The sequence below is a fragment of the Trematosphaeria pertusa genome (assembly GCF_010094035.1).
Source record: "Trematosphaeria pertusa strain CBS 122368 unplaced genomic scaffold BU26scaffold_2, whole genome shotgun sequence".
Classification (NCBI taxonomy): Eukaryota; Fungi; Ascomycota; class Dothideomycetes; order Pleosporales; family Trematosphaeriaceae; genus Trematosphaeria; species Trematosphaeria pertusa.
Window position 1 is genome coordinate 1,561,226 of NW_022987213.1, and position 22,842 is coordinate 1,584,067.

Below are 22,842 nucleotides of genomic sequence, written 5' to 3' on the forward strand. Positions count from 1 at the left end.
CCCCCAATATACAACAACAACGAACGAAATCTTCGATTCCTACGAGCTGCGCTCCATATGGCCCCCCGCGGGGGCCCTCTACTGTTTCAACGTACGGTCTTTCTAATTACCCCGCTCTACACATATATACATACATACATATTTCCCTTTTGGCGGCTACGAAGGCGTTTCTTTTGCTGCGTTCAAGCGGTTTTATACCCTCTTTTTTTTTTGGCCATCTTCACCCTCGTTTGGTTCATTCTGCATAGCGATGGCTGGATGGATGGATGGGCGGTTAGTTGCATGCATCTTGCGCACACATAACACAACTACACTGTACTACAACGGCTGGCGCAAGCCACTCCCCGGAATCAGCATACGGACGCTATATGTATTATCTTACTTTCGGATGGAGCGAAGGAAGGAAGGAAGGAAGGCCCGGGTGGGTTGCGACATGCTGGTAATGGGACAACAACTGGCGGGGGTGGAATGTATTGGATGTGGTGGTTTGGTAATATACCCCTTGGGTTGTATGGTTGGATGCTGGATGGAGTGGAGGATCTCATAATGGAATGTAGATATGAGTGATGAATGCCCGTATATGACGATCGATGGGCATGATGATAAATGAGAACAAGATGAACATTTGCCATCTCTATCCTCGCCTCGCTTTGATGCGTGATGCTTCCCCCTCACAACACAACACAACGCAACACCACACCACACAAACATCCTCACCAACATCCCCTTCACCCAAACATGACAATTCCCTCCTTCCACGCCTACGTCCCCCCAATAACCCAAACCTCATTCGACGAATCGCTCGTCATGAACAGCCGTCCCTTGGCGTCAAAAGCCAAGTCTACGGGGCGGAAGCAGCGTGTAGGGCAGGCGCTGTTGCTGGGATTGCTCATCACGTTGATGGCGGCGGTGGTCGAGGTCGACGGCTCAGTCGGCATGCCGGTTGCGGGGTCGAAGGCGATCTTGCTGAGGCGGTAGCCGTCGGGTGGTTGGCGGTTCCTGGGGGATTGTTAGGGGGAGGTGCGGTTTGGGAAGAGTATCGCCGTTCAGGTTCTTGAAGCGGAAGAAGGACTGGAACGCAACATACCAAGAGCCATGGAAAGAAATATACGCGGCCGTGCTATTCCCATTGAACTTTACGCCCAACGGGGCCGTATGGCTCGGGAAGCACAGCTTCGGCGGCGTACGCGATGTGCACGTCGCGTCGCTGCCGGTGCCGATGGCGAATTGCGTGCCCACTTTGATGTTTTGGTTGTTGGGGATCACGGAGGGGTCCCAGGCGGCGAAGCATTCGGGATAGCCGAAGTTGGCGCCGCGCTCGGGAGAGGTGCCGTTGAGGGTGCCGTGGTAGTTGAGCTCTTCTGTGGAGGATGGGGTCAGTTTGGGGTTTTTGTTGGTGCTGGGTTTGGAGGGGGAGCTAGGGGAGAGGGAAAAGGAGGGGGATGACGAACCGCAGGGGTTGGTGTTGTGGATGTCGACGTTGTTTTTCCTCATGTCGTCGACGCTGTTTTCGACGGACCACTGCAGAGGGTCAGCTCCTACGATTTCCGCATAAAAGGCACGCTGTCTAAATCAACAAGTAACTTACAATACCGCCGGTGACCGGATTCTCGGTTACGCCAACACTGTTCCTTAGACCCCAGCCCAAGATCTCTCCAGCCGTGTACGCGACCGACGCCTGGCTGACCTTCTCAATGCTAAAGATGCGAAGCTGACTGCGCCCAGAGCTTTGCTGCGACGTAGCGGCGTCGATGTTAGCATTAGAGCCGACGGATACGATCAGCATATCCGGATTCTTCTTCGAAGTAAGGATGGTGCGGGTCGAGTGGCCGCCGTTGCTCATGCCCGTGATGAGCGTCTTCCTAGTCCCCACCGTGCCGGCAGCAGCGTCATAGGGGTAGCTGAAAACGGTGGTTATGGAAGAAACGAACAGGGTCTTGCCATCTGCGGAAAGATCGATGCCGTGGTTAAGCTAGTGCGCAAAAACTATCAGTGAGAGTGCGTCTCTCTCAAGTTAGAAGGGAACTTTGCTCACCCCTCGCTCCGGGATAAGCTGCTTGGAACTCGCAACGCACACATCGGTCCCGCCGTTATCCGTGAGCTTTATGTAGCGCACTCCGGCGCCCCCAGATTCAACGACTAGCAAGTTGTTCAAGGAATCGAAGATCAGGCCGCGAGGTGTCCTCAGCCCGTTCATGACAACGCGACCGGAGAATCCGGAGCCCCATGTTGGGGCATAGGCGGGGTTTATTGTCGCGCAGGTCTGGGCGAGAGTGCTCGAAGAAAGCGTCGCGAGGGCGAAGACGAAGTGGTGAAGCAGGACCATGACGGATGGTGGACTGTTGATCCACTTCCAGTGATATCAAGGACCAGACGCGAAGTTGGTCGTATCTCTGCTCTTATACCCCGATCTGTATGACGGGTGGGAATTGGGGAAGGTTGGACCCGAGCTTCCCATCCATCTCAAACCGGGCTGTTCAGCCAGTTTCTCCGTTGATTAAATCGCTTGGCTCCAATGTGCGAGCCGCTTCAAATGAAGCAGAGTCTCGGGTCCAAGCCATGGCGTAACAGGTCCTGAAGCCATGACCTCATGTGTGCAACGCTGGAGTGTGATCGCAGCGGACTGTGCTCCTTGTGAGAGGTCAACATAGACTAAAATTGGTGATTGTGATAGCTTAAACAAGTTCGCATCAAAGTGATGCTAGGTTGGAGAGTGAGCCAAGATCTCGCGGTCGATTGATAGTGGTTGCCAAGCGTGGTTTTGCGGAGCAGCGAATGAGCGTGCGAGGCTGTTTAAGTAATTGTTTCGCGACTGCTGGCCTTTAATATCTATGTTGCTGTGCACACCGCGGCACACAGGCATGTGAGCGCGGGGTAAAGAAGCCTGAATTTGGTCAAAGTCGGCACTTGGGGCAAAAGTATAAGCGGACGAACCTTGCTGTAAGCGTATTAACGACGTTGCATATTATCTAATAGCCCTACTATTCTACTTTAAGCTGGATTCCCTGCTAGGATGGAGAGACGCTTCCCGCAAACACTCCAAGACTACAGTCCTCCAAATGTAGCGGATGTTTCAGCTTGTCTACGATACAGGACGTCTAGATGGCCCTCCCTTTGCTAGGAGTTCGAAACGGCGCCCGACAGCGAATCGTGTGAATCTTGACCTTATCAGCCTTAGTACGGCCGCATCTTGTTCATAACGTCCAACCGCGACCCAAGAGAATAGACTTCACCGTAACCGCGCGAATAGGTTCCAGTCTTTAGGCGTGTGAAAATTCTGTAGGGACGCGTACTCGAAGTAGATCGGGTAGAAACCAGCATAATCCCAATCTATTAACCAAAGCTGCCCAGAAGAATCAAGAACAAGATTTCGAGGTGCCAGGTCGTGATGGGTGAGTACGAAGGTCCGGGCCACTGGAGATATTTGCCTCTTAGCATTTACCGATACTTGTTTCGCAGCTTTCATCGCTTTTCGGATTGATGTAAAATTCATCCAAAATTGGATGAAATAAGCAATATCTTCTGGCCTTGATCTAGCAGGAAGGCCATAGCGGTCTTCTAACCAGAATGACAAGCACTGGCCAGTTGCTAGAGATCCTGCAACTGAAGAGGTCACAGATCTTAGAAGATGAACGAAATGGCGAAGCTGGAGGGCTATTTTTATAGTCATAAACCAGCTAAGCCTCGTCCATATCTCTTCTAGGGTGGCCCCTTGAATACGTTCCATTACGCAAAATGCACTTCCCTCGTATATGATTGTCCTCTTTATGCAGGGAGCGCGAATGCCCAGCCGACGAGCAGCTTCCGTAGCCTTGACCATGTCTTCAATCAAGGGAGGCTCATAGTGTTTAGCCAGTAGGGTCACCGATAGTAGGAATACTCTAGGGGTAGTTGCGTGTCGAGGAGATGCTCTAATATGATGTACTAGTTCGGCTTCCGAGTAATGCTGGAGAAGGTCGTCGTGGAAATCTGGACTCATATCTAAATAATGGTTAGATATGACACAGCTGCGAACTTGTAAGGCATTACATCCATACCTTTGAATCAAAAGACGGTACCTGTTACTGGAGAACGGTATCCTTCCGTGGTTGTATATAGCTCAGGCCTCTTCCTAGGAATATCGGAGCTTCTCAGCAGCCATTAAACTTATTCTAAGCAAAATGGAGACGAGAGAGTGGTGACGCGGCATGAGATGTGAAGAAAGTGGATTAGTAGGTGCTAGAGAAGGGAGCAGGTCCTTAGGCTTGATCGGGCGCCTACGAAAGGGAGGGGATGATAGAAGGGGAATAAACCCCCTAGAACGGCGCAGTTGGAGGTTGTGGAAGGGGTTGGGATGGGGAAAGTGGAAAGGACCGAGACGCGGCGCGGAGACCTCGGAGAGATAGTTCTTCCGTCCCGCTGCTCCCCCCCAAAAAAAACATCGAATTTCGGAATCAACGCAGTTTATTGCACGCAAACGTTCGCTCTAGATGCCACTTGACCCGCCAGAGTGTGACTGAGGCGCCATGGCGACGCAATGGTCACAGGAGTCAATCCGGCCGACCCCAATCCGCGAGCACGCTGCCCGCCTCAGAAAGCCTAGCTTGGCACCGATCCACGCCAACCTCCCTCGGCCATTCCGACAACGCGCTCGTAGACCATGCCCACCCAAGCGATGTCGACAACTTCAATCTACGCATACGAACATGAACCATCACTTAAAAGGGCGCAAGGAGAGCAAGAAACAATAGGCATCAGATCTTCAGCGGCATGATACAATATGGCATGCGCCAGGTACAGTCCAGTCGGCGCGGTTCGCGCAGTCGTCGGACGGGAACCTGTCTGCCATGTGGCGAAGCGCCTTCTCTGTTGCGTCGGGCATGCTGCCGCATCGCGCGCGCGAATCTGGCCGAACGACACCACCCACGTCATGGTCACTGCGTTGACCGAGCCCTTATATCGCCTGTCGTCGCGCAACTCCCTATTCATCAGGCCGACGATGGCATGCTCCATGTTCCGAACCAGCTGCAAGTACTTCGCAATAGATGTTCCATTCATATTCAGGTAGGCGGCTGCCTGCGCGATTGCTAGTGGCAGGCACGTCAGCTCGCTCGCAGTTCCTTTCACTAGCCCCGCCCAAGAATCCGCACTGTTGCTCGAACACCTAACTCTTCCAAACCTCCTCTCACATGGCTGCTCCACGATCACCCCTGCGGCGGATGCCCTGGCATCTGCCTGAATGCAGCGTTTGTGGATGTCCCATTAATGAACAGGACGTTGCGTCCTATAAAGCCATTCCAACGACGGGGCTCGATTGTGACAGAGGTAGATAGCGATAAGAAGAACGATGCCGAAGGAGATAAAAGTACGGCTGTATATGTGTTAGCCGCATAATAGTGGTACGTCAGCGATATGCCTTCCCTCTGCCTCCACTAGACAATTCCATGCCGCTTTTCCACCGCATTCGCGTATTTCCTCTGAATACGCGTAATATCTTTCACTGCCTCGCCAACGTCTTCGTACTCCGCCCTCCAGCACTTGCTTATAACCTCCCCTAGCATCAGCGCGCTTGTATCTGGGAAGTCTCCCGCCCTAAATAATTCTTCAACATCCTTGTCGCTCTTATCACAGTATGGTTGTTGTGTTGTCTCAATCTCGTATAGCGTAGAGCCAAGCGCAAACATCTCGGATTGTATTGAAGGTTTTAGCATATTTGGGTACTGTGAGTGCGGGCTGGGCAGCACTGAAGGCGCGGAACCGTCAATTGATGACCCAGCGAAATCGGATAACTTCGCGTCTTCAAACCCGTCTAACAGGATATTATGCGGGCCGATGTCAACCTGGAAAACGCAGCGCGAGTGAGCGTGCTGGAGTGCTTGCGAAATCTGGATAGCCCATCGTAGAACATCTGTAGCTGGGGGTGGCGCTCCAGCATTACGTAGGTCCCAGAGCCGCTTGCGGAGGGGATACTGGAGACGTTCGAGGACAATCATGCCCTTGTATGTGTAGAGAAACTTTGTAATGTAGGGATGGGAGCCTAGGCGATTGTAGATGGTACTTTCGATGGCAAGTTCCTCTCTGCTTTGATCGGAACCGCAAGGCACCTTGACAACGGTAGAATCGGGGAGTTCAAAGACCACGCCGGAGACGCCATGAGAAAGGATGGCGAGATCATATAGGCTGCCCTGTAAGGAGTGGTGTACCTCCATCGTAGGTCTTTTAAAGTCACCAGAGTGTAAAAGAGTAGATTAGGAAATGATGGGTTGCAGGAACTGATCGAGGCTCAACGTTGGGGGTTGGTCATTTGAGCGCGCTAGTTGACTCAGCAACTGCGCCACGCCTACGGCCTATAGTCAGGGACTCAGTTTCGTTCATCTCGTTAGGCTTGCCCCAAACAGTCCGGATATCGCTGAACTTCTCCAGTGTCTCTAAGGGCTCATCTTCGATAAAGAGGACGACCCCACCTAAGCTTTCAAGTTCCTGCACTCGAGGTTCAGCGTGGCTCGTCTGGTTCAGTAGCTCCGCGATTGGTAATGCCGCAAGTTCAAATTCCTTGAAGCCGAGTATTAGAGTGGGTCGTCGGGTTCGGTGGCTCTAGTAACGTCGTCGATTCAATTTCCTGACGTTGAGGCTCACAGTGGCTCGTTGGGAGTTCTAGCTCGGCGACTGCTGACGTCGTAGATATTTCGACCATTTCATCAACAGTCTGGCCGCCGTCCATTTCACCAACACTCTGCTTGCTTCCAAGCTTTCGAGCATGTGGAAAGCCCATGAAGGTGTCTCCTTCGAGCCGACTGTTCATGGTTGGGGACTCGTCTTTAGGTCGACGGCCTACCCATCGCTTGTAACCGCTAGGATACTGCAAAGTTCCATCGTGTGCTCGTTTAGCAGCTCACCCTCTTGAAGACGGATATACCGATGCAATGTGATTGTTTGGCGTGAGGCGAGATATGAGCTGCATGCTGCGATGCTCACGCCGCCCTCGGTTTGAAAGGACTCCTCAATTTCCACCTCCCTGCCTTTCATGAGCTCTTCCCAGATGGATATGGCATCTTTTTGCTCCCATATCCGGGCCTAGCATGCAAGCCAGCAAATGCACTTGGAGCGCGCCTGAACTTGAGGTGGCGGCTGCCCAAATGCTCGTCCCATCAATGCCCGGTTGTTTCTTGAACAGCCCTTGCGCCTTCGGGGCCGATGACGCGGCAGATTGGGCGATTTCCGATGCCCTTCTGCCATGACTTCGCAGTAGTCGGGGCGTCGGAGGTACAATGGGTTCGAAGAGAGCGCCGAGCTTCCGCGCAGTCTGGTTGATGCGGCCTTCCTCTGCTTCTTGCTTACGGAAGGTAGACAGGCTGTTGCCGACTTCGAGAAATTCCCTCGGAGGGATGATCTTCAGCAGGGAGAAATCAAGGCTAATGTTCGCAAGCGTAAGGCTGTTCTCGTTGGTGCCTGTGATTCCTGATATTGTTAACCGGCCAAAGGATGCCATCTGGTATGTGGACAATCGACGGCTTCGGCGTAAGCAGCACGAGCTGAATTAGGTCGCAACTTGCCCGAGAAGAGGAGAACACAGCTGTTTTCATCTTTCTGAGAGAAGTGGATGTTCAGGCTTGCCAGCGTTTCTGGCGCTCTCGAGGGTGAAGTGCGGGCTGAGCTGACTCTCTAGAATAGTGCGGACTGCTAAGCCCTATGGCCTTGCCCAAGGCAAATTTGCTGGTTGGTTGGCTGGTTTATTTTGGTGGGCGAGGTTGCAGACGTATGCTCGTCCGCCGACCATACCTTACTACGAAAGATTTTGTTACCCGGACCGAATTTCGTCCCTGTTCCATGCAAATGCGAAAGAGCAACCGTTCCCATGCCTCCAGAAATGCCCATGTTACCCATTCGCCGCCCAATGCAAGACCATTCCATCGTACAATTACACGAATCGGTATCCCAGAAAAAGCAACCATCTTGAAGGCCGTCATCACTCTCGGAACGTGGTCAAACGCGCGGGAAGTGGATCGGTCAGTCCGGTATGTGCGCCAATTCCAAGTCTTTCATTCCAGCGCTGTCCTCGCTCCATCGTCCAATCGGTGTCCTCGGCCGCATCTTCCTTGCTATTTCCTCCATTTCTTCGTAATCCGCCGGCTGGGCTGGCTCCGATACGACGTGCGTCGTGGTGACGAGTCTGATGTCCCGACTTCCAACACCGCATAGGTCGTCGGCGCTATCGCTCTTGGTAGATAGCGCTACCATACCCTTTCCACGTCTCCTGTGCTGTTCCGAGAGCACCGCCTCAATCTTGCAACCATTTCCGAACCGTTTTGGCGACTCAGACCAGAAAGCTGCAAAGGTGTCGATGCCGTTGTCGTCTGGAGGTGGTTCGTCGCTGAAGACCATGATGCGGCGCGTAAGCGTGTATAAGAGGACATCGAGCCAGCCGTTTGACGTGATCATAGCTCCTGCGAGACACAGCCGGGACAGCGAGGGCGGTTTACCACCCATTGCCGCCATTCGCGCCGAGGCTAGAGGCAGCGTGCAGATGACGTAAACAACGGGGTAGACGACCATGAGGTTCGAAACGGCCTTCACGCGCCTGGCCTCCGCTGCGGTGTAGTACCCGGACCGGATACGCTGAATGAGGATCGTGTAGATTAGGGCATAGATGAAAACGTTGCCGAACTCGCTGATATGGTAAGCTCCTTCGGCCAAAGAAGCACGAGAAGGTACTTACAATATGAAGATCCAGACGTAGTGTGTCCAGAGGCGTAAATCTTGGAGGTCATGATGAATCCAGCACTGCAAACCGGTCAGCGACGAGAGCTACAGTGCGCATGCCACTCTCACCCAGACGCCGGAGCGCACATATAAGTCGGTCGAATACATCATGATCCCAATTGCGGACACGCCGTATATGAAGACCCATAACGCGATTATGGTCTGGAAGAAGCATCGTTTCTTCAATCGGAAGTCGAATATTACGGAGGCGAAAGTATGTAACCCGATCATAAAACACCACACGCCGCTCCCCAGATCACCGGTAGACACAAGCCAGCCCTGCGCGAAGCATATCGGGTTCTCGACGACGATCGAATCCAAACGGAGCCATTCAACGTTGAGCAGGAACGAGAGGGACTGCTGAACGTCGGCCCAGAGGAGGTTGAAGATGAGGATGACGAATTGATTTGTGCGTTTGGACTTGATCTGCCAGCTGATGAGGCGATAGGCGAGTAGGACGAGCAGCGTGACGGAAGCGACGAATGAGAGGAAGCCGAGAACGACGACGGAGCGCAGCCACGGGTGGATATGCGGGGGGAGCACCGGCAGCGTCCTCGAATCAACATCCAGAGGCTCCAGCGGAATCATCGCAGAATTGTCGTTGAAAACAGTCGCGGGCGGAATCACGGCGGCGCGAAATCACGCACCAGAAGGGAAGACTCTCGAAATGCGATCCGGCACCATATCGGGATGATAAACGTGGAGCAGAGGACTTCAAGCCAAAGGGAGACGGTCGATATCGCCAGCTAAGGGCCAGGCAAGACGGACCGCGGTGGAAAAATACCGCTTGGTACTCCACTGGGAGCGCAATGATAAAGTACTGCCCAGAAGGCGAAGAGGAGGGGAACGGTGTGCTGACTATCACGTCCTCACGTAGAGCAGGGTCAGTAATCAGGCTAGCGAGCCACTCAGACTGGAACCCCGGTCCATAGGCCCCCGAAGGGTAGGATGGCCCCGGTACTGGGGGATAAGACCGAAAAGGGCCGTGCCAAAGCCGTGGCATGAAGGAGCAAGAACGTGCGGGAGTCCGGGTGTTGAGACCCCTCGTGTTGTTCTGCAGCTGGACGGCGCGGAACACGCCACTGTGCTGCCCGCGCCTTTCGACGCCCGTCTAGAAAAGCTAGAAGACGGCTCGAAAGGTGAAAGCGAAGCCACTCGAACGTGGTGTCGCTTGGCCGGGAGCTCGAGGTGGACGACAACTGCATGTCATTCGGCGCGATTGGAGGAAGAAAGCGTCATCTGATGCGCGAGCCTCGAATCATAGCTTGGGCAAGGACTGTGCCAAGCCGTGTTTTGGCCTTATAGCAGAGTCTGTGGCGTTTTCTCGGCCATACACGAGGTGGGCACGGGTAAAGGGCTGCGCTTGGGTCTGCGCCTAGCCTTGAGGGGGATGGCCTGCATGAGGTTTGAGACGGAAGGAGCGCCAAGCTGGGTGAATTGGACGTCAAGTCGAACGGCATGGAAGACGCTTGATAGATAGTGCTGCGGATGGGAGAGGAGAGACGCGAGGCTCGAAGTTGGTCTCCAGCCCAATTTTGATCGACACTAGCTGCCGAGACGCCCCCCTTTACCAGGACCGCAATCCTCCGCACGCGCTGCTCATCAAAATCCACGGCTGTCTCTCAGGATGAAGGGGCCAGCATGCGGTTCGGTTCGCGAAGGTCCTTGCGAGCGACCTCAGGGTTCAGCTCAGCCAATGCGGGCTGGCGGCGCCAAAAATGTTAGCGGCAACCGCCGAAGCGACATCCTGTCAACCGCGCTCTGAGCAGCCATGGCATTGGAAGCTTCGAAGTCCGTAGTCTACGAGCTTTCGCTGCCGAGATGGGAGACGGGCTTTTCTGCCGCAAGCCGGGCACGGTACGGCTACCGCAGACCAGAGTCGCGGGCAAACAACAATATGCAAAGTACCGGTACGCGACGGCATCACGGGATCCACGTCCACGGAAGAGCCCCGTGGCTATAGCAGCTCTGCTATACCCTCCGTAGCTCCCGCATTGTGCACCAGGCTGGTGATTGTCGAAACGGAGCCTTGGTAGCGAAGCATCCTGGAAAAGATGGGCATAACTATGACGATAGGCAGGCAACAGGAGAATTAGGCATCGAACGCAATGCTCAACTCTCCAGAGGACACAGTATCTCACACCCCCGACAAACCTCCTATCGCGCATTGCTGTCCTTTCAAAACCGTCGTCTATCTGGAACATCCACCGCCGCCTCATTAACGGGCCGACGCGCGCGGAGCCTTCGAACCACCGGCTTTTCAGTCGGCCCTTCTACCCCATCCAAACTCTTTTTCTCCCCCCTTCCGCCAAGCCGCACACTACCGGTATGTACCTTCTCATTTACTTTGCCTGAGACAAGTGGCGCCGAATCCGGGGGCTTGTTTTTGCGGACAACCGCTCGCCTTAACGAAGACAAGAAATTGACAGCAAGCCACACGCCGCAAGCCAGAAGGCCGTGCCGAATGATCACCGAGCGGAATTCGTGACGGGCGCCGCACGAGGCTCGTGTTCGACTTCCACCACCAGGAGGTTTGTGAGGACCCCGAGATTCTTCGGGCGTGGGTTCTCAAGGGTCATGGTGCCTGTCGACGATTACGTACCTGGCACGATGCTCGGATTCGCTTCCCTCAGCATCCTTGCGGCTATCACCTCGTCACGTTTGAGATTCTGCGACGAGGAACCTCGACATGGTCCCAGTTTCCCCTTCTTTTCCTTCCGCCGTCGTTTTCACTCTCATCGGTCTGGTACGACCAACATTCGTGTTCTCATGCACCAAACTCGCAACACGTAATCCTCGCCTTCCCATTCTAGTAAACTGTCAACATTCAGCTCGTGTTGGCCGAACCCCGATATACGGTACGTACGGCTCCGATTCCACCACCCGCGTTCAAGCACGAGCGATGATGAGCTTATTTCGACGGTGCCGCACTTGCGCAGTGCTTACTCTCCCCGTGGCCCAATGAATAACCTCTCATCCTACTCTGCGCACGCTTGCGTTGCGCGCATGTCAGATTCTTCGCAGCACGAAGTCATCGCTTCGCATCCCATCAGCTGCCGTTACACGAAATCAAAGCGCGCACATCCGCTCCGCTCGCTACATAATCACCGATACAGTCACATGTACTGTACTCGTCCCACTACAGCACGCCTGGAAGCGATACGATACCCCTGCGTCTACGCAGCTCCGCGCACCCAGTTCCCTCGCTGTGTGAGGCTGAACACGGCCAAGTCCGTCCGTATATCGGGCACCACCAACAGCATTATTGTCTCTGCAGATCTATTTTGAGCGCCGCGCAGGTACATTGGTACAGGAGTCCGAGTACAGTATTGGACCGCAGTGGGCTACGGACATGGGGAGTCCAAGGGACGATCCGCGCGCACATCCATCCATCCATCCCGCTCGGCGTCAGCACGCAGGCATGCGCTGCGGGTTGGCTGATCTGATCTGATAGCATTCCCTGTGCTGCTCAACATCGAATCGAATCGAATCGAATCGAATCGATTCTTATCGCACCTGATCTGCGAGATTGCCCCATTCACCGGAAGCAGTGAGCGGGTCTGTGATCTGTACGACAGTAAGCGAAGGAGAATCCCGCTCAGCAACCTAACAACCGAAAGTAGGCCTGCATCGGCGGGCTATAGGTATGGTTCAGTGGAGGGATACACCGCCGACGCAGACACTGTCCCCGCTCATGCAGCAGCGAGGAGTGCACCGCCTCGGTTTGTAGCACGGTATGCGGGACCGCGTTAAATAGAGGGGAAGTTGAGGTTTCTTTATCCGTGTAGGCGCGCATTAGAGCAACCAGCATAGCAGAGCAGTAAAACTAATATCAGTACATTTGGACATCGCGGCCTGACATCGATCAGAATGAGGCTGAAGAAAATAAACTATCGCGAAAGGCGAGCAACGATCTAGGCACTTCGTCACATTGAGTTGAGAGAAAAGCATGGTTCGCTACCTACTCTTCACACGTATGCATATATACACCCTTTCCACGCATCGTACCCGGAGCACCAGCCCGAGTCTCGTCTCGACATTGACCCTTATGAAAAGCAAAAAGTCTCTATCTATGCTAGCCTTCCTGCCGCCTAGGCCGGACATCCGATCAAGCAACCGTTCCTCCGGACGACTCATGATGTAGCACAATGGTACAATATGTGTAGGAGGGGGACGACAGGGAAATCTCTTGGATGCATGCATGCTACGCCAGTGGAAAAGGCGCCGAGTCTTCATTTGAAACGCCGAATGTGGTAAAAGCAGTGAAATCATGGGGAATCGTACAGGGAAAGAGTGCAATGTGCAGTGCCTCGTCGAGGCGAAATTCGAAAAGAGATCGCTTGCGTGATTTTGATGATCCGCTGCCTGCTGAACGCTATGGTTCGTTGGTTGTTGCAATGTGTGAGATGCCGTATCGTGAGGCTGGTACGGTACTTCGAATGGCCGATGCAGTCGTTGCTCAAGGATACTGAGACGGCTCAACTGGACCATGCTGTCCACTCTGCGGCTGACGCGAAGAGCCCCAATACTGAGTGTCGGGTTGTTGAGTCTCGGAGTAGCCGTACCGAGCTAGCTGCGTTGAAGGGAGCTGCGTCTGTAGCATCTCCAGCTCGTCCTGGCTCGACTTGTTGATCTGCTGCATGGTCTCGATATCCGAGATGATCTCATTGAAAGCTTCAGAGACCTTGTGCATCACAACGTTGCGGTTCCATTCTGCTCGGTGCTTCCAGATGGTGTCCATAAGGGCAGCGTTGACTTGCTCCAGCTGTTCCAGTGAACAGCCTGAAGCCTTCGCCACGAGGTGTTCACGCAAAGCCTTCAGCTGAACTTCGTCTAGCAGGAGCTGTGGCTCGGCAGCGTCGTTCAGAACGGCGTTGATATTCGATGTGTGTCGAGGAGGCGCAGGAGCCGGCATGTTTTTGTGCTGTGATGATTGAGATGGCTGCGAGTTCGAAGGTTGACTGCTGATGTAGTGGACCTCTGGAATTGGCGACAAGTTAGCTGTGAACCGTGCAGGGCGTTGGAGTCGAGTATACGAACTTGACAAACCTTGCGTATCGGGAAGCTGTGACCCTCCCCCCTGAGGTATCATTTCCGAGAAGTCGGGAACGCCAGCGGGAGCCACGCCGTTGGTGCTCTGAGTGTTGAACCTCGCTCCGGAAGATCGGTCTGATGTCTTCTGGCCGGACGTTGTGGTCGATGCGCTGTTGTGGTACTCTCCTGGGTGAGAGTTCGGAGCCATGAAGGTCTGAGCGGAAACTTGCGACTTCTGAGTCTGCGTGCCAACTCTGCTGGGCGTCTGGAACTGGTGTTGAGTATTGGCGTTGAGATCCTGACTGTCTGTCATATGGGCATCATCATCTGGTCGAGATGGCACGGTGGATCCGTTCTGCTCAGTATGGCCAGCTTCCTCTGTGCTCGTACCGTTTGTTAACGGGCCTGTGGGTGGGAACGCTCGCAAGGGCGTCACTGGGGGCATCGCTGACAATCCAGGGACAGGCACCCCTAGTGTGATAGGGCCGGACCCTTCGGTGGTCGTGCCTAGCGATTGATGTGGGGGTACCTTAGCCACCTCGGTTGTGGTTTCTTTGCCGGCAGCAAGCTCTTTCTCGCGCTTCTCCTTAGCTTTGCGCTCCCTGTCAAGCTCCCGCAGATAGACAGCTTCGCATTCTGCTGCTAGACTAGAGTTGTTATTGCAGATCATGTCCATGTCCACCTCAACGTTCGTTAGCATCTCGTTTGCCTTCAATGTTCGCTCGGGGTCGCCCCATGTTTTGGAATCTTTAGCCAGAGTCTTGATATCGAATAGAAAGTCTTTAGGACGCTTGTAGTACCCATTCGAAAGGCGCTTCTCAATGTTGTTAAGATCAAGATTGTAGTACTTGTTCCCGCTTGGAACATGAAGTAGAATATCGACTCCACGTGCATCTTTTGAGCGCGCCCAAGGTCGGTTGTCACCGTGCTCTTGCTGCTGCTCAGGCGGGAGGTCTGTTGTAATGTGGTGAGGATCATCTTCCTCAAGGAGATAGGCGTACCACGCTTCTTCGATGACAGGCTTGAAGAATTTCCTGTATGCCTTCTTTAACTGGTCCATGACAGGCTGGATGGCGATTTTGAGTTTGTTGAGGGTCATGCGATCTTGCTTTCTCTGCCACTTCTCCCGACCTGCAAGTTCTTGAGGGTCAATAATGGGAGCCGTAATAGGCGCGGGTTCTAGCTCAGGCAAGTCTCGCTTTTTCCTGTTATCTGGATCGGGGAAATCCGCTGGTGACATCCTGATGTAGTGACTGATGTTGTTGAAGAACTCGTCACGGCCCTCTCGATCTGGCCTCGGTAGCTCAAATTGGTTATGCTTCGAGAATGAGAAAAGGTCCATGAGCATCTGGGGATCCGGTCGTTCCTTCTCATTAGCCCGCTCCATGACACCTAGGAGCAAGATTGGTTCATTTGCGCCAACACTCCGCAGTAGAAGTTTGAAGGTCTTGACGGCAGGCCCAGGAAGTGTTTGGTACCACACGTCAACGTGGGGGATGTAGATGACACTTGGTTTGTGACGCCGGACCTCGGTGAATAACTGGGTAATCGCTGACTCTGGGGTGCGAGCGGGATCTTCAAGGATGGTCGGAAGATCAAACGATTGAACATGGAGACCTTCGATCTTGTTGAGCAAGGCCGCACCGAGGTATTGCTGGCCCATGCCTCGCAGACCGTTGATCAGCAAACGCGGCCGGAAGATTCTGCCGGTCTCGAAGTTACGCATAGTAGTTTCTCGCTCGAAGCCTTTCTCGTCGTCTCGGTCATCATACTGGGCCTCTTCAAGAGCTGTGAGCTTTTTCCTCCTTGGGATGAGCTCATCAATGCGCCGAAGTATCCGCTCTAGCGGCTTCCTCAACAGAGGCTCAATGCTCTTAGCGAGTGGAGCTGCACTGGCGGTGACTGTGCGCTGGGAAGATGGGACCATCTTGTTGACCGATATCATGAAATCCTTCGCAAGGACCTTGATGTTGGCTGGGTTGATGAGGAGCTTCTTCTCTGAGCTATAGATCTGGGGAAAGGTTCCTTGAACTGCATTTAAGGCCGCTTCTGTACAAAGAGCTCGAAGATCAGCACCTCCATAGCCCTTCGTCAACTCGGAGAGTTGGTCCTTCATCTCAGGCTTTAGAGGCGGATCCCAATTCTTGGTATGGATGTCGATAATAGCTCGTCGTCCGGCTAGGTTTGGGAGAGGGAAGTAGAATTCGCGATCGAATCGACCGGGTCGTCGCAATGCTGGATCGACTGAATCGGGCCGGTTGGTGGCGCCGATAACAATGACTTGGCCACGGCCATCCATGCCATCCATGAGAGCAAGAAGAGTCGCGACGATGGAAGCATGAATCTGCTCTTGTTTGCTAGAGCGCACAGGAGCCAGTCCATCGATTTCGTCAAAGAAGATGATGCTTGGTTGGGTCTTGCGTGCTTCTTCGAAGAGAAGACGAAGTTGCCGTTCGGCTTCGCCAACCCACTTGCTCAAAGCATCGGCACCCTTACGCATGTAGAAGGTGACCTTCTGACCTTGGGAGCTAACGCTAGAGGCAAGAGCGCGAGCAAGGAGCGTCTTTCCAGTACCCGGAGGGCCATGAAACAAGACGCCTCGAGGTGGAGTAATCTTGAATCGTTGGAAGACTTCGGGGTAGAGGAGGGGTAGCATGACCATCTCCTTCAACTTGTTGATATGGTCGTCCAAGCCACCGACGCCCTCGAAGGAGACAGTTGGATCAACACCAAGGGGATCGGCGTCTGCAAGAGCTTTCTTGTCCTTGACTTTTCCGAAGTTGGCTGGGCCGCCGCCCGCTCCAGTCGCTTGCTGAGGGTCGGCGTTGTGGGTTTGTGGGAAGCCGAAGCCAGGCGCTGTCGCGGTTGTCGGGGTCATGCCAATGGTGCCGCCGACACCCCTTGGCATCTTCTGAACTTCGTCGTCGCTGCTGTCGGAGTCCATACCACCCACAGCGCCGGGAGCCCCGGCTTCCAGAGCGCCACCGAACGGACCTTGGTTACTGAAGAGGCTGCGATAGGTTGAGCGTCCTTTGGAACGGGATTTCTCAATAGCGGCTCCAGCGGCTTCTTCATCATCAAAGACAGCATTCAACTCCGGGCGGATCAGGCGATAATCGACGTTGTTGCGGACGCGGTTGCGCAGCTTGGGGGCCGCGTCGTAGGTAAGGTCGTGGTCTGGCACGCGCCTGTTTAGACGGCGTCGCTTGTTTGTTTGCAGCTCCTCAGCTTCTTCAGCTAGCTCGTCAAAGTCAAGATTAGAATCTTGATCTGATAAGTCGGAATTGCGCCTGCTTCTCTGTCTTGTCTTTGCTCGAATGCGAGCTGATCTTCGGCCTGAGCCGGATCCGCTATCCTCGGACGTCGACCGCTGACCCTTTCCATGGTCTGACTCCGACATCTCTTCTTCCTCCTTCTCGTCTTCCGGAGCGGGTTCGAAGTCGCTACTTTCATCCACGCCCCGCTTGCGCTTGGCGGACTTTCCACGAGACTAGTGTCATTAGCTTCAGCTGGACGCTTTGTGAGATGGCTACTCACCCTCAAGTTTCTACCGCCTCGGGTAACTGGGCCCTCCTCTTCCGAGTCATCGGCGGCGGCTTCGTGCTGCGACTCCTGAACGACGCCCTCCATTTCATCATCTTCACCTTCACCATCGTCTTTGGCGACTTGGGCTTCATGCTCCGGTGAGCCTTCGTGACTAGCCTGCACTTGGGTCTCATTGCCCTCAGCAAGAAGCTCGTCGAGCGGACCGGCGCTGTCATCGCGGACCATGGATTGTTCCTGGGAAGCTTCCATGATAGCGCTGGGCTGCTGGACCATGGGGCCTTTGCCTCCTCGCGTGGCGCGCGAGAGGACTGGCTCTGGGCTGCGCGTACCCTGGCGGAGGATGTTGACGTGTTTACCGGAGTCGGAGAGAGCGACGATTGGAGTCTCAACATCATGCGAGAGACGGCTGCTGCGGCGAGTGCCTGTTGCTTCGGGCGTCTTACCGCGCGCGATGGACTTGCTGCCCTGGCGGGTGCGCAAGTTCCTTCCAGATGGGTGATTAGGCATCTTCAGCTTCACGATGAGGGATGGCCTCTCAATGCTCTGCTTTGCCTTGTGGCGATTCGGCACGGGGCTGGCGTCTTCGTCGTCCTCGGAAGGGGTGTCTTCGATCTCGTCTTCTTCGCTCTCCTCGTACTTGACGTGCTTCTTCGTCGCGCGGCGCACGCTTCGGCCGGTGTGCGGGTTGATCTCTAGATCCTCGGAAGACGAGCGCTCGGTGAAATCGTCGTCGGAAACTAGTTCTTCTTCGTCGTCGTCGACGTCAGAGCCGTTATACCCACGACGCGGGCGCTTCGGCGCCTTCCTCTTGGAGGCCGACGATGGTCGCTTGCGGCGTTTCTGGGGCGACGGTCGCTCAGCAGCGTCCCAATCGAGGTCTTCGGGATCAGACGCGTTTGGATCGAAGAGCTCGAGTTTCCTCTTCGAGCGACTAGACATGGAGATGGTTGCGGTGAAGCTGCGCGCAGGGCTGTGGGCGTCGCGGTAAGTGAACGAGCGGTGGGGGCGCGCCGAGCGAGGACAACCTTACACCGCGCACGAGAGATGTTCTCAATACAAAGATGGCATCGGCAGCAGGCAGAGCACCTTCTGCATCCGCGACTGCGATGTTGAAAGCGGTTGTGATGGCAGTTTGCGGCTGGTCGTAGGCGGTGTTGTCGCGATCGTCGAGGGCGCAACAGGAGGATGACGCGCACAGGCTGCAACCCGACGCAGATACGAGCGACTGCACTTGGGGTGAAAGGCTGCTAACGAAGAGTGCACAAAGAACCGAAATGGCGAAGGCAGACACCCGCGTGCGAATGTGCAGCGGGGGGGCTGTCGATGTGGGTTGGCTTTGAAGGGCGTTGGCGTGCGCCAAATAATCGTGAAGCGCACGGGCCACACGGCGCCAACTAGGCTCCTGCCTTCCCAGAATGACATTTGCAGCAACAGACCATGATGGATTCACAACGACAACGAAATGCAATATTTCCCAGCCCATCCGCGCTTCGATGCCATTTTTGGGGCATGGCAGTTGAAAGCACAGTGCCAACATCGAAATCGGCCACTTTTCGGGAGTCTCCTGTCTGTCCTCGAGTGGCATTTCGAGGATATAAAACCGCATCTTTTCGACAGCCCCTCGCCGCCGCCGGTGATCGACTGCAGGTACAGGTGCGGCTCAAAAGCTTGTCTCCCTGCCCTCGCTGTCAAACCTGTGGGGAAGCACGTGTGGTTCGCGTGCACGTGCCTCAGGCCGCTTTCCACCCGCTGGGGACCTTCTATCCCGCCCAGACCCTGCAGACAATGCCGTTTTTCAGAACAGCGCGAACGATTTGGCATCGAGAAAGACTTGTGATCTGTCAGATAGAGTTTCGTTCCTTGAAGCATTCTAGCAAGCCCTAGCCACATCGCGCAATCCGCCATCGCTCTGATGCACACAGCAAGATATTTTGCCATTCCTTCCAGAGCCCACCCATCTGCCCTAAAACTCGCGTTGAGGTGCTGTATCGCAGTCATCCCTGACGTGACCCTAAAGTGCGGATAGACTATGACTAAGCCGCTTTGGTGTTGCATCTTCAGGCGAGCCCCATCACCACAAAGCCCTGGAAGGACTAGCAAGACTGTCTGAAATTGTTATCGAGTCTGCCAGATTTCGTGACGTATTTTTTAGCCATCTATCACGGTAGAGGAGAGAAAGTAATGACATCCATTTGCCTCCCTAGCGGCATTTCCCGATAGGTATTCAAGTAGAGCTCCTACAATCTGGTCTCTTCAACTCACCCACCAGCCATCTCATCTCTAGACTCTTCTCCATCTCGGACTGTGATCGCAACGTCAAGGATTGTGAGAGGTAAGCCATTATGCATGAACGGGCGTTTCCGCAAAATAAAGGCAGTAGTATAAACAGTATGTACGTCAAGGCTGCCACTGTAGCAGACGTGGCGTTTCTGCAACAGAGTCTTTTAATAATTTACAGGTATCCTACAGCCGACGCCAGGTCAGGGCTAATCATGTGACCTCGATGTGCCTCGGATCATAATACTACAAGAGGTGCACAATCCGCAAAACTACAAGAGATTGAGGGGAGTCCGTAACTGTAGGCGAACCGGTAGGGAGCCGCCGCGCCTTATTCTTCGATAATTATGCGATCAATGGCTGTTTGAGTATTAGTGTGCAGGTACGGAAGGTAGGAATGGGGACTGGAGTACCTCTTCCCTCGTCCAGCAACCAGCCGGAGCAGTCGAGCTTCCACTTTACGCCATTCACCTCCACTTGCGCAATGCCAAAGCGCAGCACGGCGAACTTGAACTTCAGAAAGAAGGATGTCCATTTCTGCTCTAGCCAGCGTGCCGCCAGCTCCCATATGCGAGGTAGGATGGACAAGTGCTCCAGGCCCTCCGTTAGCCTCTGGTTTCTTGCTCTGTCCGCCTCTACAAGTTCCGCCACCATTGGCGCCGTCTTCTCGGATATCGTAGCTTCTGTGAGGTCTGCAAGTATTACGCGCTCCTTCAGAAAGGGCGCAATCCTTGCTCTTATGCGCAACTGTAGCGGCCCACCCATTGTATTAGGTATGATTTCGAGCGAATGTATGCGACGGACGGGTCTCGTGAATACGTGAAAGCCGATTGCGAGCATGGCGAATCCAATAACGTAGTACGTAGGCGGGACGAACCACTGCATATCCTTGGGCAGTTCAACGGCGAACTTCCAGTTATACAAGCCAATACCAACACAGGTGCATGCGAGACCGTAGACTTTCCATAGGTACCATTTATTTGCCGGCTCTTTGTAGAGTAGGACGGGCTCGCGGGTTTGTATGACGGTTCGGAGCACAGGATCTGAGCTTACGAATGATCGGGAGGACGCGGGAGATTGGTATCTGTGGAGAACTGAGGATGAAAAACTTCGGGCTGGCGCATGCGACTGGGTAAAGCGTGGTTGCGCCTTGAAAATGGCAGCGCGAATCGACGAAGGAAAGTGGAACGACCGTTGGGGGAGGACGCTGGGCAGTCCCCGAGAAAAGGCAGCCATTCTGGTGATATCAGCTGAAGACACCCATACCACAGATTCGAAGTTGCACACGCGAGTTTCGGAAAGCGAATGGAGCCACCGGACGTAATCAATGCAGCGGCGTCCTCGTCGCGTCGAGCTCGAAAATGTTCGGAGCGCGCACAGACCAGGTCCGGTCGTTGGGACCTCCGGGCATGGTTTCTTCAACAACTCACCCATCTGCTGCCCACCTCAGCCTCCACGACTCCTCTCCTGCGCCAATTGACCTTCCATGGCGTCGATTGCCTCAGCATGTAGAATTTCGGCGCGCGCTGCGACGCAGCAGCTCCGAAATCATGGCACACGCAGAGGTACAAGCTCGTCAGCTCCGGGATTCACATCGGGACTGACAACGATGATTTAGCATTCCATGCAGGGCAAGCTTCGCTGGCAGCGCAGAACTTCAACATGCCAGCGCTTTCGCCGACAATGACAGAGGGCAATATCTCGAAGTGGAGGCTGAAGGAAGGTACGATAGGCGTCAACTTTGCACTTGCGCCTTCGGGGAGTAAGCGGCTGACCGTTTTCAGGCGATTCCTTTGCGGCCGGAGATGTCCTCCTCGAAATCGAGACAGACAAGGCACAGATGGACGTCGAGGCGCAGGACGACGGCATTTTGGCAAAGATCATAGTACGTGGGGGAGTTCCCAGCGTGGATGCTAGAGGCAAGGGCTAACAATCCTCGCAGCAAGGCGATGGCTCCAAGGCGGTCCAGGTCGGCTCAAGGATAGCAGTCACAGCGGAGGAAGGCGATGATCTGAGCTCGCTCGAAATGCCCCAGGAAGATACTCCTGCGCCGAAGAAGGAAGCCGACGCTGCCAAAGAGCAACCAAAGAAGGAGCCACCCCCGGGACCCAAGAAAGAGGCAACTGCACCCCCTCCGAAGCCCGCATCCTCAGACGCGTCCAAAGAAGCGACTGGCGGGAGGGCTCAGAAGCAGACGTATCCCTTGTATCCGTCTGTCCAACATCTGCTGAAAGAGAACGGTCTGCCAAAAGAGGAGGCAGACAAGATTCCTGCCACTGGACCCAATGGCAGGCTGTTGAAGGGCGATGTTCTTGCATACCTTGGGCGCATCCGGGTTTCCTATGCAGCGGAATTGTCCGAACGGATAGGCAAGCTCGCTCACCTTGACCTTTCGAACATCAAGCCTGCAGCACCGAAGGAGGTAGCGCCCAAGAAGCCTGCTCCAGCTCCCGAGGCTCCTACGGTAGTTGAGGAGCCAGACGTTGAGGTTGCGCTTTCGGTCTCCCTCAAAGCCGTTATGGAATGCCAGAAGCGCGTGCAAGAATCCATCGGAGTATTCTTGCCTCTCTCGACATTCGTCGCGCGCGCCGCAGAGCTAGCAAACGAGGACTTGCCTCGTTCGAAGACAGCGAAGCCCTCTGCTGATGAACTCTTCGACGCTGTGCTTGGTTTGGACAAGGTTGCTGGCACAAAGTACGGTCGAGGTCACTTTATGCCCCAGGTGACCGCGCTACCGCTCACTACTTTGAGGACTGCAAGGATGCCCGCAGCTAGGAAGCCCGACGTCCTAGATTTCCTTACTGGGAAGAAGCCAGCTGCGGCCAAGGCCCCTATCGTCGGCGGAGCGGAGAAAGTCATCGCCCCGATGAACGTCTTTAGCGTTAGCGTCCCGAAGGGGGACGAGCGGAGAGGACGCGTCTTCCTCGAGCGCGTCAAGAGCGTGCTTGAAGCCGAACCAGGACGATTAGTCGTCTGATTCGACATTCTTGTCTTGTAATTCGTGTATAGTATTGCACCTCTATTATACAGAAGTGCCACAAGGAATACGGGGGCCCTATAGTAATCGTTATCGCCGGCTTCCAATTGCTATTTTCAACCTCTACCTCTTCGGGCCAAACTACCCCGTAGGCCCGTTCCCGCCGTCTGCGCAGGGGTCCAACCGGGCAGGGCAGGGAAGAGATATCGCGGCGAGACGACCCGGACAAAAGGTCAGATCATTCTGGTGCACCGGGTTGCCAAATGCGC

The 22,842-nt window shown here is 54.6% G+C and overlaps 9 protein-coding genes across 9 annotated transcripts; 2 read left to right on the forward strand and 7 right to left on the reverse strand.

Annotated features, from left to right (window-relative positions):
• Positions 1-761: 761 nt before the first annotated feature.
• On the reverse strand, positions 762-2,326 carry BU26DRAFT_416394 (glucose sorbosone dehydrogenase; the record flags this gene model as incomplete). Its single annotated transcript, XM_033823157.1, has 5 exons — positions 762-999; positions 1,088-1,361; positions 1,452-1,521; positions 1,589-1,972; positions 2,036-2,326. The coding sequence occupies 5 exons, from the start codon at positions 2,324-2,326 to the stop codon at positions 762-764; spliced, it is 1,257 nt and encodes a 418-aa protein (XP_033689546.1).
• A 633-nt stretch (positions 2,327-2,959) lies between these two features.
• BU26DRAFT_514428 (kinase-like protein) lies at positions 2,960-4,319 on the reverse strand. The gene is made up of 2 exons (XM_033827837.1): positions 4,038-4,319; positions 2,960-3,981 (listed from the first exon to the last, which is right to left on the reverse strand). Exon 2 carries the CDS (start codon positions 3,977-3,979, stop codon positions 3,230-3,232), a length of 750 nt encoding a protein of 249 aa, XP_033689547.1. The 5' UTR covers positions 3,980-3,981; positions 4,038-4,319; the 3' UTR covers positions 2,960-3,229.
• An 877-nt stretch (positions 4,320-5,196) lies between these two features.
• On the reverse strand, positions 5,197-6,355 carry BU26DRAFT_140259 (kinase-like protein). Its single transcript, XM_033819807.1, has 2 exons — positions 5,407-6,355; positions 5,197-5,350 (listed from the first exon to the last, which is right to left on the reverse strand). Exon 1 carries the CDS (start codon positions 6,186-6,188, stop codon positions 5,412-5,414), a length of 777 nt encoding a protein of 258 aa, XP_033689548.1. The 5' UTR covers positions 6,189-6,355; the 3' UTR covers positions 5,197-5,350; positions 5,407-5,411.
• BU26DRAFT_559219 (uncharacterized protein) lies at positions 6,280-7,468 on the reverse strand (the record flags this gene model as incomplete). The annotated part of the gene is made up of 2 exons (XM_033832676.1): positions 6,280-6,531; positions 7,079-7,468. 2 exons carry the CDS (start codon positions 7,466-7,468, stop codon positions 6,280-6,282), a joined length of 642 nt encoding a protein of 213 aa, XP_033689549.1.
• Positions 7,469-7,727: 259 nt separating this feature from the next.
• On the reverse strand, positions 7,728-9,487 carry BU26DRAFT_140256 (uncharacterized protein). The gene is made up of 3 exons (XM_033819806.1): positions 8,809-9,487; positions 8,696-8,760; positions 7,728-8,647 (listed from the first exon to the last, which is right to left on the reverse strand). Exons 1-3 carry the CDS (start codon positions 9,325-9,327, stop codon positions 7,987-7,989), a joined length of 1,245 nt encoding a protein of 414 aa, XP_033689550.1. The 5' UTR covers positions 9,328-9,487; the 3' UTR covers positions 7,728-7,986.
• A 1,023-nt stretch (positions 9,488-10,510) lies between these two features.
• BU26DRAFT_500277 (uncharacterized protein) lies at positions 10,511-11,532 on the forward strand (the record flags this gene model as incomplete). Its single annotated transcript, XM_033826487.1, has 3 exons — positions 10,511-10,649; positions 10,820-11,065; positions 11,159-11,532. The coding sequence occupies 3 exons, from the start codon at positions 10,511-10,513 to the stop codon at positions 11,530-11,532; spliced, it is 759 nt and encodes a 252-aa protein (XP_033689551.1).
• A 1,342-nt stretch (positions 11,533-12,874) lies between these two features.
• On the reverse strand, positions 12,875-18,258 carry BU26DRAFT_583216 (AAA-domain-containing protein; the record flags this gene model as incomplete). Its single annotated transcript, XM_033834559.1, has 2 exons — positions 12,875-17,263; positions 17,311-18,258. The coding sequence occupies 2 exons, from the start codon at positions 18,256-18,258 to the stop codon at positions 13,199-13,201; spliced, it is 5,013 nt and encodes a 1,670-aa protein (XP_033689552.1). The 3' UTR covers positions 12,875-13,198.
• Positions 18,259-19,679: 1,421 nt separating this feature from the next.
• BU26DRAFT_600223 (uncharacterized protein) lies at positions 19,680-20,919 on the reverse strand. The gene is made up of 3 exons (XM_033835161.1): positions 20,884-20,919; positions 20,010-20,833; positions 19,680-19,956 (listed from the first exon to the last, which is right to left on the reverse strand). Exons 2-3 carry the CDS (start codon positions 20,830-20,832, stop codon positions 19,928-19,930), a joined length of 852 nt encoding a protein of 283 aa, XP_033689553.1. The 5' UTR covers position 20,833; positions 20,884-20,919; the 3' UTR covers positions 19,680-19,927.
• A 227-nt stretch (positions 20,920-21,146) lies between these two features.
• On the forward strand, positions 21,147-22,573 carry BU26DRAFT_527607 (uncharacterized protein; the record flags this gene model as incomplete). The annotated part of the gene is made up of 4 exons (XM_033830792.1): positions 21,147-21,171; positions 21,215-21,319; positions 21,381-21,481; positions 21,539-22,573. The coding sequence occupies 4 exons, from the start codon at positions 21,147-21,149 to the stop codon at positions 22,571-22,573; spliced, it is 1,266 nt and encodes a 421-aa protein (XP_033689554.1).
• Between the last annotated feature and the right edge of the window lie 269 nt (positions 22,574-22,842).